Genomic DNA, 16,398 nt, shown 5'->3' on the forward strand with positions numbered 1-16,398 from the left:
TTAATTCTAAAACAGGGAATAAATGGGAGTAAATGAATACTTTTGCTACAATGCAAACGTATGCATGAATTCAATTGAAATTAACAGCCAGATTCCTGAGGCATCGATGGCCATTGCAGAGCATAGATTTTATCAGGAAAGTTCTCTCTTGTTCTTTCTACAGTTAATTTTCAGACATGCATAAATCAGTTAATTTAGATTATACTATTTATTTTCTCTAAATCTCTAAATCTACCACATGCATATTTTAAGTTTGATTTGACTTGTTAGGGCTAAAATCTTGGTGGGGGTAAACTAATTGGCGTTGATATCAGTTTAGTGCCAGATGAGTAAAGCATGGGCTGATTAAATCGAAAAAGGAAAACTTGAAAAAATATGGATGAATAACTTAAATAAAGGAGGACATTCTAATTAATGATTTGTTTGGAGGAACAAGTCTATTGCATACCTGTGCTCTGACTAGTAACAGTACCATTAAACTATATCTATCTGAACGCTGCCAGAATCTCTGTATTTTGAAGCTCAGGTAGTTTATTTAGACTTTTAATCCATCATTTCAATCACAGTGGGCTTGAGTCATTGTGGCCCATTTCGATAAGGATGCAATCACAAACAATACAATGTATAGACCTTTTCAAAGATAATCTCTCTTTGTAAATATTTCAGAAATGTAAGTTGAAAATTCTGCAAATTCTAGGAAAATCTGTTGTTTTGTGCCTCTACCTCTGGAAGCTTTTACATTCAGCTTTATTAGAGCAAAGAACAACAACCACATTTTGCCAGCGCTGTGGTTTAGCTTCAACTGGGTTTTCTCACTGCAACATCTTTGACCAGACTCAAACCTGACCTTATTGCTCTCTGTTATTTTCACCCAGTGTTCAGTAGAAAGTTAATGATAGCAGATTATTAATGATTATTCAGGGCAGTCCAGCTCTGGTTTTCAGCTATTTATTATAAAAAAGGAGAAAATGCAAAAATGACCAAAACTAGGCCACAACATTTGAGCTGAGGGAAAAAATATGTTTTTTTTGTTTGTTTTTTTTTCACAAAAAAAAAGCAAAAAAAAAAAAAGCCTGCATCAAAGCTTGTGTCAAATAATTTTGACAGTAGAATAGATTTAACATAATCAGTCTGCTTCTCTCATTAAAAGTAAAGTATATGTTTTTATGATTTCTTGGAATATGTGTAATTTGAATCCTGCTTTGAGTGAAAAAGTTTGTTGTAATTTTCTTGCCATGTTGGTAATTAGTGATTTTAATCAGTTGGTCCAGTTGTTTTAGGTGCCTTGCAGTCAAAATAAACTTCAGAAGTTAATTTATGTTATATTGTTATATAGAATATCAAACATCTATTGGGAGCTTTTGCCTCCTGAAATGTTTTGCCCCAGCTAAAAAGTTTGTCCATTTCTTATAAAATAACGATTTCCTGGCTGGGGCTAATTTTGCCTGACTTTTACCCGCAGTGAAATAGTTCAAATGGTAAATGTTAAGAAACTCCATATTGCTAATAACAGTCATCAGAATATCTGCTGTCAATATTCTAACGTTTAATAAAAACTCTCCACAGACTCTGTTCCAAAGGAGTCTACAGGCCAATCAAGCAGAGTGACACTGATCGCGAATCAGGTGTTGGTACTTTTGGCAATGTAGAAAGGCACATATCCTGCTAGGAACTGTAATCAACATTCACATAAAAAATGAAGTGCTCCTAGATTTCCTGGTTGACCTACTTTGAAATTGATAATGGCTGCCCAGAAGGCTGTAAAAACTTCACACTGAAACTCAAAGCACCATACTTAGCCTTTCCTCCTTCCCCACCTTTATCCTTAAGATAAAAATGAAAATCATGCAATTCTATTCCTAGTGAAAAAAAAAATCCAAAACCTAAAGAACTGTTAGGTTTTTTATGGTTTTATTGAAACACTGACTCTAGCGGTGCAGGTTTTTCTTCCATTCAATTTTCCTTTCTTTGTTTGAGGATACAACACATTGTACAGCTTTTTCTGTAAAAGCCTATGTGTGATTTAGTTATCTTCTCTATATCCAACTCTGTTCAGATAACCTATTTTTGGGGTTCTCCATCACCAGTATCATAGAAAAAAAACATTAAAAAAAAACTTGAGATGCATCAAGTGTCTGATGAATCTTTTTAAAGACTTTCTCTTTTTATACTGTATTAACTATACAGTCATATCCTAATTTACTGAGATGCACCTGTGGTCCAATTTACACCGACTGATCTGTTTCGCGGCGCGTGATCCGTGCGCGTGCCCGCGTTCCGCGCTCAGGGAAAGGCGGAACGCGGACCTCCAAGCAACAAGGAGCTGTCATTGTCATGGTCACACCCCCTTTTTTACTGAGAGCGGAGAAGCGAAAGCTTCATCTGAGTCAGAGTCGCGCTCAGAAGTCGGGGTCAGCCGCACAGACACGTAGGTAGACAGACAGCCGCTCTAACAGCATTTTACTTCAGAAGGTCTGAATGTGATGAGGAGCTGCTGAGCGACAACCAGCCTTGCGGTAGGTGGCTTTTTATTTCTACTTTTTTAAGGAAAGTGAAAAAGTATATGTACCATTCATTATTATATTTCACTTTTACAATAGGAGTCGCGCTGGTTCTCCATTCATGAACGGCAGTCACTTTATAACAAAAAACGTTTTTGTTTCTCTTTAAGGAAGTTACAATTTTTGGACTATATAACAATAACCGTATCATAACATGAGGAAGCAGCTAAATTAAACGTGAAAGTCTGTCTTCTTACTAATTACATCCATGGACTCTTTCACAGGATTGATGAGTGAGGATTTTATGTTTTAGTAGGACGGGGCATGCTTTTTGCAATAATCCTCAGGGCGTTTCATTCACCAGTAAACATCATAATAACTACAGGATGCAGTGAGGAGCTTATAGGAAAGTTATCTGTTTATTTTAACTGCTTATACAGTATGGCTGCGCTTCTTGGTGGTTGGCCCAGTTGAGGAATGTTGGAATTACAGGCTAAGTTTTTCCTCCACCTACAGCGAACAGTGAGAAGTTGCTCAGCTGCTTCTGTTTGTACCATATTCTGTGACCTAAATGAGGTGCTGCATGTTTTTCTCCAGACTTCTTTAGCTTTAGGCATGGGTGGGTCTAGATGGGGGCCAGCAGGGGCCAGGGCCCCAGTAGAACTGGACCTCTGTACTGTTAACCCTTTACAGGGTACTCAGTGAAATACTTTGAACATCACAATTTCAAGCAAATAGTGTTATTGGAATCCGGGACAAGATCTTATTACCTTTGTAACATTCAAAAACTATGGATATTTTGATGGCAAAAATTAATGTTTGCCAATGTAATAACAAGGAACACCAACTTGTCTGAATATATATATATTAGGAAAAAAAAACAGAAGTGCTCCTATAAGAAATTAATGAAAAAGAAACAATTTTTTTTAGTACAACATAACCTTAGAGTCATTAATACTGATACTGGCACTTACATTTTTTAGTTTATAAATTTAAATATAATTGTTACCTAGGCTTATTAACTTTTTAACTTTTCAATTAGCTTTTTTTCTTGACTTGTTAACTTTCTTCTTTCAACTTAATTTACAGTAGGTGATATATCATTCAAGGGCTCATTTAATTGGTCAAATGCCGAAATAAGAAGCCATGTAGCAGTATCTTTGCTGAATGACTGGATATAGATCTTGTGCTAACAGACTTCACTGAGGGATGAGGGTGACTCCATTTTTAAGGGGTATGCGAGTGATCCAAAACGGTATTTTGCCCTATAAAGGGTTAAGGACAATTTATGCTTCTGACGCATAGCCTCTGCATCTGTCAAATCTGTCTCTGTGTGCCTCAAAAAAATCCTGACTGCGCATCGGACGGTTGCAAACCTGCGCAGACCTCAAATGGAAGTGCACAGACAAAAAGCAGCTGGGATTGGTCCTTGGTATGCCTTTCCGGCTGTCTGTGTGGTCGTCCTTCTCAATTGGGTGCCGGGGCACGCCATTTTTAAAAACCGAGGAACAACTACAATGGACAACTACCATGAAAGGTTAATCGAGGAGGTTCAGAAGTACAATCCGTCGAAGTTCTCGAATAGGCTCCCCCTTGCGCTTTGGCGGGAAACTGCTGTGCATCCCTAGAAATTGCAGATAGCAATGCAGAAGCATACCAGCAAAGCTGGTTCGCGACCAGACCCAAGCGACATTTAATGTGTGCGGTTGCAGAAGTATGATCTGCCCTTTATGGGCCCCTGTACCAAAGACATAATATAGAATAAATTCATTAGTAATAAATTATGATATACACTAGAATAGAAACAACTGATAATTCACTTGAAAAGTTATTTAAAAATTAGGTTGTCGTACCTGGTTCCACCTGGTTAATTTGGTCTAGAACTGCCATCAGGTTTAGGTATTAGTCTTCTGACTTTAGGTATCAATTTTGGGACATTAGGTTTCTGCTTGAGTCCCAATATATGATGGGTCACAGGTTTTGTTCTAACACCCACATACAGGCTGAATCTGCTTCTAAAGGAAACTATTTGAAATTTGCATGCATCCTTGAGCAGCAGGATATGTCCTTGAGGTTGGCCCTTGGCAAACATCATCTGCACAAAAGTTACACATAGAACACTACCAAGGGTGTGCCTGCCTCATACTGAAGTGGAACCACAAGTCCTTTAAGTTTATTTTAGTTTCTTTGTTTTTTCCCTTCAGTACACCAGAAGCAGTGATGGAGATATGCAGCTGGAAAGAGAAATTAGTCAGAGTATTGTTCCTATAGCAGTCTTCTTCACTCTTGCACTATTTCTTTTGGAGATAAACGATAAAGTCCTATGGTTCAAAAACTGGAGAAACTGTGTCTACTTATTCCCTCAATATTATATATAATAGAATACATTTTAATGTTATATTGCAATCCTTGGAAAAATTAGATTGACACAACTCAGTACCTCAAAGAAAAGAAAATGGTATTAGTGAGGGAAATCCCTTGGTTGTTTATAGAGATACACTTTTTGTTACTCTTTTATACTCTTATAATTCTAAGTCATTAAAAAAATTGTCAAATCCAAAGCTGCACATTAGTCCTTTAAAAAGGCAAAATGGGTCCATAAAAAAAAAAAAAAAAGTCTAATCAATGCATCTATTGCCATTTTGGAGAAAATGTCTATGTCTTTGCATCTATTTCCCCCTCTTGAATGCATTACATTTCAATTAAAAATGAAACTGGTTCAAATCCGTATGGGTTGGTCAAACCCCAAAGAGAACCTCTAGATAATCTCATCCAGGATATGATTATTGATGCATAAGTATTTTTGAGGAAATATTGACATCCCATTTTTCTAGGTATTTGAAGCCACAGTCCTTTCCTGACAGAACAAGCTAGTTCCTCTGTGGTGAAAGAATTTGAATAGGTATAATAACTATTACCCCCTATTTGAAAAGGAGTTAATATGGTGAGTATCTGGCTTTATACAAAGATGCCATACCACATTGAAGAACACAACAACTGAGGGTGCTTTGCAAATGTATATAAGCCATAAATGTGACAGACTGTTTGCTGCAGACCAAAATAGACAGGACCTTCAGCTGATGAGCTCCACCTTGTGCACAGAAGTCCGCAAATGTGGTGCTGACAGACGGCAGAGGAGTATGTCGTTGTAAGGATGCCTCTGTTATGCTCGCAAGGGCTTTACCAAAACTATGCAGCGGTAGTTAACTCCTGATTATTGTCATAAAAGTGAAAATAGATAGTAAAAGAGCCACCCGTTGGATCCCTGTTGTCAGCATTTTGCTGAGTTTATTAACATTATCTAATGTCTAAAGTTGACGAGTGCTTCTGTTGATGTTCTAAAGGTCTATTTTGAAGCTACTGTAACTTCCTGAACCAAAGCAAATGACAGCTGCTCTCATTTCCAACTAAAGGAAGAGCATTTCCATTTCACAATGCTGCCCAGTGGCTTTAGTGTTTAACAGCTTCAGCATGTACTGAAGTGTCTTTAGGGAATACAAAGAGAGTCTGCAACATTTCAACAACTAAATGTTGTGCTGGTGACAGTTGCTGTGGCTTTTCTGAAATAGCCAGCAGGGTGTCTCAGGGGCGCATATAGATAGCAAATGTGATTCCAGCTGCCACTGAGGCATCCTACTCTTAATGATAGGCTGGCTGATTGGGGGGAGCGTTTCTCCTCAAACGCTTTGAGAAGCGTATCAAGTTGCAGGGTCATTGTTGATCCGAGCCGTTTTTGCTCTTACAAGAGATAAACAGCTGATAGGGATTACACAGCTGTCCTTGTCTACTCTGAGGGAAGTCCTAATGGAGTGTGTGGAGCGTGTATGCTGGGAAAAATAAGCTCCCAGTTTGACTGTTTTAGGTAGAGAACATCCCAGGTTTCTTTTCCAGGCACTTCAACTTTTACACCTGCTTTTCTAGTTTCACACATTCCTACTGTTAATAATTTATTTCTGCATTTAATTTGGTGTAGTTAAACAGTACAAAAGACCGTTTTATTTAAGTGTATATGTTTATGTAGTATGCATCTTTCTTCCAGGTTTTGAAAATTATTTTCCATATTTTACGCAAAGACTAAGCTGCTTTTGGATATGGGAAAAATGTAGTCGTTACAATGAAAATGTGTCACTAAAGGATCCTCAGAAGTATAGTAAGAAAGCCTTTTGAACTTGAGTGAAATTATATCAGGGTTCTTATTGGTTTGTGGAAATGAAGTAGTGAGTAATTAAAGACTCTCCATAGCCTGAAATCTTAGTGATCAGACTGCAGACCACACAGTAAGGGGCACCAAGGCGGCTGCAGGAAGTTATCAGTTGTGCAGTTGGGCTGAAACATTAGCAGCAGGTTTTGAACTATTGTCAAAGCTCCCATAGAGATAGGAAAGAAGTCATATGAGTGACTACCTTTATTCTGGATTTGTATGCTACACTAGTTCATAAGTTTTAAAAATACAATTTTCAGTTGTGTCACATAGCAAAAGCACAAATGTGTATATGAAGACTACTTTTTGTTTCCAGCACTAATACTTGTTAATAATAGGCACTTAGATCTGCAGATTAGCCATAAAACGCTTGTTCAGCATAGAAAACATTGGCTTAGAAAATGACTTTGTTAATTTTTTGATCTATTACATACTGCAAAAAGAGCAGTTTGCTGAATCTTGAGGCTAATATTAGCACGTCTACTTTCTGTTTGATTTAATCATTTAAATCCTAATGTATTTTAAGATAAGTTGTAGTTAATTGTATGTGGACAAAGCATAAAGTGAAAGGTCCACCGCAGGGAGCCGGCCCCCCCATAAGCAGAGGCCACAGCTCTTGCTGCAGTTGTCCAGTCCTGGCACCTGGACCATTTGCTGCATGTCTTCTTCTGTCCCCCTTTTTTTCTGTTCAGCCACTAATGCCACAAAACCCTTCAAAAAAATAAAATTATTACAATTTATTATTATTTTTTTTACCTGCCTATTAAGTTTTACACTTTGGTTTGAATGTATTAAAATGCAATGGCAAATGTTTTAGGTGTGCTCTGCACAACTCTTTTCTACACTGACAGTTGTTAGCATGCAAAGTATACCAGGTCAATGGACTCATTCAGACAAATAGCTACAGCAGCCACTAGAATTGCTTCTATTGTAAGCTTTATTGAAAATGAAGTGTTGTGCAGTTTAGGATCTGAACTTTAAAAAGTCCTTGATTTATTTATTAATTTTTTTTTAACTGTTAAATTGGGTGTTGATTTTGTTTTATATAAGGACTCTGGTCAACCCATTGACTGGGACCCAGACTTAATAGCTCAGATTAGATCTGAAGATTCCTCAAGAAAATATTGAATCTTAGCCAACACATAATTCTAGTAAATTTACTGCAATTTAAGGTTGAATATCTTTTTATTTTTATTTTTTTAAGCTAAATGTTTAGTTTTTTCGAGTTAGGATAAAGTAAAACAACAAATTGTAACAAAATCTGTAGTGTTGTGATCAGTTCTCAGTCTTATGTAAGGTGCTGCAGTGGGGTTGAGGTTCTCCAGCAACAACCGAAGGGTTGTGAGTTCAAGTCAGCTTTCAGTATTGTGTCCATGGGCAAGATACGTCACTCACATTGCTTCTGTCAGTGAGCAGCTGTGGCTACAATTAAGCTTGCCACCATCAGTGTGTGCGTGAATGGTTGAATGTACTGTAGAAGCTCTTTGGTCAAGTCTCCCAACCAGAAAATGCTCAGCTAATTCCTTCTCAGGCCCGTCTGTGTTCTCTTTACCTTTTGGTCAAGTAGTTTTATTCTATAAGATCAAAGCAATGGAATAATGGAGGTTGCTCTCTCTCCAGTAAACCACAGAGAGTTACCTCGGATCACCGTGTGGTTTGGTTCATGCACATAAACAGGGCAGGTCTAAACTAAAGCCAACTAGAAAAGCACCCGGGGAGTGAAGACCTCCGCCAAGCAGCACATTTTGCCCCAAATTGTGATTTACACCTATTGCTAAAACTTGCAAATGATTTAGATCATTACCAAGTTTAAATGAATTGTTCCTTTGCATGAGGCAAACCTCTGCTAAAAAATGTCCATAAAATCCTTTCAGAAGTTTTCAATTAAACCTGCTAACAAACCAACAACATTCCCTTTTCTTGTATTTTTGTCTCAAGCAAAATACCTCGACTTTATGAGTCCGAAGCTGAGGTTGTCAGTAGTCACTGCTGCCACCCTGTGGTCTAATGGGGAACTGTTTGTTCCGCCAAATTTTCCCATCTGACGATGTTAGAGAATCTTTTTAAAAGGTCCTGTATCCACATCATGATCTGGGTCATCACCAACATTTAAAGAATTGTTCCTCGGTACGAGGGATACCTCTGATAATACTTTCACTACAATCCATCCATAACTTTTCAACTTATCTTGTAAACAGACAGACAAACACATACTCTCCTAAAAAATAACCTCCTAGGTGGAGGTGACAATAAAGTGTGCAGACAGGATCAACAGGGCTGACCTCCCCTTGATCCAGGACTTGTACGGTTCTAGGGGTCAGGAAAGGGCAATCAAAACCCTTGCTTTGCCACCACATACTGGATGCAAACTATTACGATCATTAATTTCAGGTTGACGCTATAGAGCATCGTTTGTGAAAAAAAAAAAATCCTACTGAGATAGTTTCTCCTCTCAGGCTGTCAGTGATGAACACTTTACGGTCAGAGTATCCATGCTTGTTTGCACTAATCAGGCCATATTTTCCTCCTTTTTAAAAGCATTAATGTATACTTACATTTTGCATGTTTGTACTAAAACTGTGTTTATTTTAATCAAAGTGAAATGTATTGTTTGTATGTGCAAATGTGGAGATCAGAGTTGGTTTAGATTATAAATTGAGAAAACGTAGAACTGTGGAGAATCTTCCTTCCATGATTGGAATTGCTTCAAACAAAAAAGCCTAATATCAGTATGGTTTGGCAAATGGGCTTTCATATTTGTCTAAACCTCTTAATTTTCCTGCAAATACCTTGGGAAATATCTATTGTTTTCTTAGGAGTGATTTTTATTTATTTATTTATTTGTGTCTGCTTTAAAATATGGTGCGAAGAACATCAATGCAACAGGAAGACATATTGGTAGGGTAATGTTCAGAGGTGACTTTTTTGCTTTAGAAACCTACTTGGCTTCATTGATGGTAACATGAATTCCTAGCTTTACTAAAAAAAAGAAGCAAATAGAACCGAAGGAGAGTCCAGGCCACCAGTTTGTGACCATAACCAAAACCAAAATCCAATTACGCTGGAGGAAAACGATCCAAAACACACCAGCATGTTCGCCTCTAATTGCCTTGCTTGGCAAAGTCCAAGTATAAACCCAGGCATGGTGGTGATACAGGGGTTAACCGTGCAACCCGTGTACATAAACTGTGGTCCTCGCCTCGGCTGTCACAGGTTAGATTCCTGACCTGGTGACATTAGCCACATATCTTTCTCCTCTCTCCAATCCCATCTCCTGTCTGCCTACTATTAAAAATAAAAATAAAGGTTTACTAGTATTTACTATATATATATATATATATATATATATATATATATATATATATATATATATATATATATATATATATGAGCATAAGTAAATTCCAACATTACATGTACAAACTTAAGGTACCAGTAGTCATATAAGGACCTCAATAGAAATAATCTACTTAATTAAGGCTCCCCTAACAGAATTCTATATATAATATGCAAAAATAACAGAATAAAAATGTTTTCCTAATGCTGTAAAGTGCTTTTACTTTAGTGAGATTACAGCCATGTGTCCATCTCTAATTGTTTATGACTACATGCATCAGTACAGTGGCACGGCACAAAAATCATATCATAATAAGGGGTGACTGCAGTCTGGGAATGCTCAAAAGACTGCACAGATGATGATTACCAAACTAAAGATTAGATATGCAAGCACAAGTGTTTATACAAGATAAATTGCAAATGTACCTGATTGCCAGAAAGTTATGCAAAAATAGAAAATTAGACATTCGTACTGCAAGGGATCACATCTGACTGCCACTCTCTAATTCTGCAGTTGGCTAAAGCAATGGTCTGTTGAGGCGCTTCGGCAGGAAATGACTCCATGAGAGCCAAAAACAACAGTCCTAAAGGTAAAACGGGAGTGGAAAGTTCACTGAGCATAAGCTGCATGCAAGGACAACAGGACTACATTAGCTTCTCACCTAAATAGTAAAAAGGCACAGTATGATCACATTGTAAATATGTATGATGTGTTTTAAACCCCTGTTATGTGTATTCTGCAATATCCTCCTCCAAGATCCCTGAATCCCTGAAAAGATCAATGATTTGATCCCCGGCTGGTATGCACTTACAGTAGTCATTCCTCACATATAATGCCCTGTGGACATTGGCAAGAAATAGAAAGACGTTTTATAGTCAAAAGTAAGTCCTTGGGGACATTAGATAAAATCATCATAGTTGTTAGTCTGCACAGGCCTGTGTGCCTGCAAGGCTAGGAAAAGAAAGATAGATAGATAACAGATTATTGACCACAATCCAACCACCCGGCTGGCAGGACCAAACGATGCCCCATTGGTATTGGAAGGAGAGAGTCAAACATTAAACTTTGGCCTTGTAATGTCCCAGTTTAACAGGAACAAAAAAAAAATTAACCTAATCTGATAAACCAAAGAGAACATGTGAAACCAGATTAGTGTTTTACTGGGAAACTACAGTCAGAAACTTTGACATTTACTGGTCCAAGATAAATTATTTTACTTAAAACAATTAGTTCACACATCTGTCCATAACAGTTTAGTACACCTGTTCAAATTTCACTGCTAATAAGTTTCACTGTTTCACATGAAGAGTTGGAAATGGGCATGTTAGAGTATAGATACAAGATCTAATTCATTTAGTGGCAGAGGGGTGTAAACTCTGTGTAAATAAATGAATTCAACGTAAATATAAAAAGTCCTGCAAACACAAAGAAATAGATCTGCACTCACAAAACTCAGACTAACACAAACACACAAAACAGATTCTAAGGAGAACAAGGTAAAAAAAAAACAAGCTGCAAACAAAACAATGCTAAGGAAAAACGTTGCTAGTATTGGGAGGTAAACAACTCATATTAACCTGGACCATTATTAGTAAAGGGAAAAATAGAAAGCTCAGAGAAGTTGATTAAAGAAATTTTTTTCAAATTTCCTCTGGACGCCATCCGGTTATTTTAAGTGTAATGTCTACAGCCTGGTCCCATATGTGTTGATGATTATCTCCCCCTAATGGTCTGGAGCAGTTCGACATGTGCTCCTAGTTTGCAGCTTATCCTATCTCACAGTTTGCAGAATTTTTTCCTTTGCATGTATTTTTTTTGTGCTTGCAGTACTTGTTGAAATTGTCGTGAATTCATGCATTTGCACAGCATTTGCATTCCTCATTCTCTTTGAATTAAAATGTTTAAATATACAAAAGTTGCCGAACCTTTAGCCTTGCTGAGCAGTTGTCCAGCAGCTGTTCTTACGTGCAGTGAATCATTCAAAATCAGTAAAGTCATGTCTAGTTTTTCTGAGGGACAAGATAAGGAGTCAGATGACTGACAGAAGACTGCCCTTTATGCAAATGATCAGTGACTGGATAAAACTGCCTCTGTTTGATGACCTGCTCTGTACACTGCCTCCCTCCTTTATCACGGCTGTTGTTGTTTTTTTTGCTCAACAGTGGCCTCAGCTTTCTTTTTTACATGCATCCTTGGAGATTAATAATTCTATTGAAAGCTTTGTTTAAAATATAATTACCATAACTTTAAAATATATTTATTTTTTTATTTAAAAACAACCCTGGTTCCTAATGACTTTTTCCTCTACTATCCTTTCTTCGAGACAGCTTGAGGTAGGCTGAGCGCAGCTATGTCCAGATCCACGAGATCCATGTCAAGATCTCGGAGCCGTTCGAGGTCCCGATCGAGGTCCCGATCAAGGTCACGATCAAGGTCCCGTTCCTCATCACGGTCCAGGAGTCGTTCCCGGTCCAGGAAACATCGGTACAGGTATGACAGCTCGCTGTTCTTTATATGTTTTTATGCCTTTTTCCATTTGCTTTATTTTCTTGATTGTTGAAAATGCTGTGATAAGACTTACAACTTAAAATAAATGCTGAAGAATCCAACTTTAACAGCAATTACATTTTAAAACATGAATGCATTGATTTAAACAAATTATTTGAATTTAAAATTATTCTTCAAATTCTGTGGAAGCAGAATAACAAGTGCACTACATTTTTTGATGATGTTTTTACCTTTTATGTGGCTGCCGAAAGTTGTAAATAGGCAGCTTTTTGCACGGTTTGTGAATTTTTTAAAGCAAGACCCCACTCTCTCACAGTCTTTTATGAGCATGGCTCCAGAATGAATGGAGCAAGAGGATATTTATATTTAGGAGGGAGTCCAGGTGTTGATAGAAGCTTTTATTCCATGCCAGCTACACTGGCATGAGTTTCAAAAAATGTGGAAGTTACTTAATTTAGTTTAATAATCTCAATATTTTTGAAGCTTTACATTTAAAAGCCAGCATTTGTCTGTGCTGCAGGAGCAGAGAAAGTTTTTAAGTCCAGTCGAAAGGGTGATCTGTGTGTGCTTGGAAGGAGCTGTGAGCCCTGACTGATGCATTTGCTGTTTCTGGCAGAATGACTGTGGCACCGCAATAAAAAGGCTTGGTTGCTCATTTCCTGGCAGTGGCGCAGCTTGTATTAAAATTAGCTTGAAGAAGAGACATGGAAGGAATCTCAGGCTTTATTCTTCCTCCTCAAACCACCGTAACACGTGCAAATAAGCTCTGTCAACACACCCAGGAACTAAAAGTGCATTGATGCATTTATAGACAGTATTTACCTATATCCTAATGTAAACCAAAAATTAAATGCATTTTATATAAAAAGGAAAAAATGCATTTTCACATTGCTTTGTTTAACTCACTCTGATAAGATCCAAGAACAAAAAAGTTTTATTTTCTTTTTTCTGGGAGTAGGTAGGTTGTTATTTTGCACAGATTGTTTTATGGAAGTATATTCTCAAGCTGTCAAAATTGCCACGATGCTCTGCAAATCAAACTCTTCCTTGATAATTTGATGCACTACACATCATCACCCCAGTTAGTGATCAGGTTAGAGTTGCTAACTCAAAGCTCATCATGTTACAGTGAACAGTCTAACATTTTAAAGTTGGATGGGAAAGGCGTTTTCTCTGAGTATCATTTTAAAGTTGAGGAGTCTGTGAGTGGGAAAAAAAGAGTCAAAGGATTCAAGTCGTTTTTATTTTTTTTTTCCCTCTCTCTTGGTACGGTCCATGTGACTCTGCTGTGCTCCACCACAGCGGTCCAGAGTCTCTGCAGCTTTTAAACTGTGCAGTACTGCTTAGCGTGCCTCCTTCTCACTTTCGCTCCCTATTCCAATGAAAAAACATGCAGGGTGAGTTGCAGATATGCTTTTACAGACTACCTAAGTTTATAATGTTTTTCCAGGTTCTGTAGAATCTGCTTTGCATGCCAGGTTTGACATGGTGCTCTGCTGTTTTGTGCATGCATTTATTTGAGCATTACTCTTATAAGATTGTACAATTTTAGCAGCGAGCTGCAGCTTCCATGCATCATGCAAAGTAAATAAGTAAGTAAATATCCTGCTGCAGATTAATTCTTTGGACAGCTCAGCCAAAACTGATGACCACCTGGAGTTTTCCAGTCTAAAACTATATATTTGTAAAGTTGCAGGTACAATGTTGAAAAGTGTTAATCTTTCTAAAAAAACATGTCTGAGCATTATATTACTGTCCTGTTAAATAACTAGACATATACTAATATATCCCCAACAGTGTGTTAAATGTTCAAGTTTGCGTTCAGAAATACAGGAGAGCCCCCTTGTGGACATGCCTGACACTGCAGCCTGGAATATCTACCGCTGTCCTTTTACTGGAACACACAAGAAACACAGATGTTGTCGCATCAACATGTGTTTTGTCACTTTTAGTTGATATACAGTCACTGGACATAACATATGTTATGCACATCATTTAGTTTAAGGTTTGTGTTTTTGTTTCCATATGTTGGACCTTCTGTATGATGAATATTTTTAGCCTGTTAAAGCTGTTGTCTTTCAAATGACCATTCTACCTCATCATTTTAGTTCATTTGTCCTCATAAGAGTGAATTGCATAATTCAGCAGTGCCTGATTTCTAGTTGCCAATATTCTAAAACTTCATTCAGCTAATATTTGTATATATTTTTCTAATAGCTATAAATTGAGTATTATATTTCTCTTGTTTTCAGAAATTATTAATGGTTTACATTTAGATGACTGTTCCAAAAAAAACAAAAAAAAAAAAACAAAAAACAGCCAAAACCAAAAGGTTGACTCTGTTTAGTGCTGTAGGGGTTAGAGTTATTAAATCGATGAATATAGTAAAACCCTTAAAGTTGATGAGAGATATACAGCAGATCCTCTTTACTCGCCTAAATTAAACCGTCTGTTATGCAACAGAAATGAATTGGATCGTATTCAATTTACCCGGGAGTCTGAAAGTTGTAGGTTGGACTCCAGCTATCTCCAACTAAACCCAGCTACCTACAAAACAATGAATATCTGACTGAATATACATGTTTTCTAGGTATAATTGGGTGAATAGTGATTCTTATGTAAAGAACTTAAAGTGGTCAGTATGACTAGAAAAGCACTATATTAATTTAGTCCATTTAACTAAACCTCTTAACAAAAACCTCTGATTTACAGTTCTGTGTTGGTTTGTTAAGTCCTTTATTATTGCATTGTAGCTATAAATAAGCCTGACTCTCACTTATCATTATTATTTACATTTGGACCACAACAGGAGTCACACAGCATTGATTGGATGGTTTTTTTCTATCACAAAACTCTGTGACTGAAGATATTTTTAAAATGGGTGAAGAAAAAAAGATATGAGTTGTCCCAGTAAACTGGTGAACTGTGTATCCTGCTTCCTCCCTGATGACTGCTGAAGTATAAGCCATGTCATGACCATCCGTCCAAAACTGCATATAAACAATGGACGGATCAGTGTATATAGGGCAGGATTTTAAACAGTTTTTAATTTTTTTATTATTAATAAAGTCAGCACTGTTAACAATATCAACTTTTAAAGTTCTCTATATTTAGTAGAGCCTAAAGTTTCCTTATTATTTAATCAAGCAGGTCCATGAACTGCTATCTGAATTGGACTCTTTGAATAAAGTAATTGATTTATTAGGTTAGCCCTCTCGTCACCTGCTGACATCAAAGGACAATTAATGGCGGCTTAAATCAACAGCAGACATACCGCGGTACAAATGTTGTGTATCCAGCTTCCGTTTGAATTAATAGGTAACTTTAATTACACTTCCTGCTGTAAAGACCTTCACATTTATTTGCTTTGTTGACTCTATGACCTGGTATTCCTGATGCACGGTGCATTCACTTGTCATGAACAGCTAAACATTAATCAGGCCAATCAAGCGTTAAAAAGTCCAAAACTATTTACCAGCCTCATGCATATCACTTAAATACATTATCTGATTACCATTGATTTTTTTTTTCAAAACTTATAACACATTTGTTATCATCTGGTGTATTATCCTGGCAATGTTTTATGATACACAATATAAATATGTGTTTTGACCTCCTGCCTGTGTATTACAGTATGTGGTTTCAAATTCACTGTCACTAGAAAACTAACTAATGCAAATTTTAAATATAAACTCCAATGTTCGACCACAATTTTTCAGCATTTATTATTCCATCTGGTCATGATTTGTTTCCAGCTGTTATCAGCAGAAACTTATGTTGTTTTTCCTCTGGTCTATAATGCACTCAACTGGAAAACACTAAACCATACAAAGCAAGAGGGATCTTTAATT

The 16,398-nt window shown here is 37.1% G+C and overlaps 1 protein-coding gene across 5 annotated transcripts in view; it reads left to right on the forward strand.

Moving 5' to 3' along the window:
• The first annotated feature begins 2,365 nt into the window (after positions 1-2,365).
• Positions 2,366-16,398, forward strand: part of LOC107084980 (thyroid hormone receptor-associated protein 3-like) — a 24,895-nt gene continuing 10,862 nt past the window's right edge. The window contains exons 1-3 of one of the 5 annotated variants that reach the window (XM_015375076.1): positions 2,366-2,516; positions 10,553-10,628; positions 12,367-12,529. In XM_015375076.1, the coding sequence (XP_015230562.1) occupies positions 12,390-12,529 (140 nt within the window). In that variant the 5' untranslated portion in view covers positions 2,366-2,516; positions 10,553-10,628; positions 12,367-12,389. Of the gene's footprint in view, positions 2,517-10,552; positions 10,629-12,362; positions 12,530-13,812; positions 13,945-16,398 lie in introns of those variants that run through there. The other 4 variants (XM_015375085.1, XM_015375069.1, XM_015375095.1 and 1 more) reach the window with 4 other exon arrangements.

Source organism: Cyprinodon variegatus, unplaced genomic scaffold (assembly GCF_000732505.1).
Source record: "Cyprinodon variegatus isolate N-32 unplaced genomic scaffold, C_variegatus-1.0 Scaffold6, whole genome shotgun sequence".
Lineage (NCBI taxonomy): Eukaryota > Metazoa > Chordata > Actinopteri > Cyprinodontiformes > Cyprinodontidae > Cyprinodon > Cyprinodon variegatus.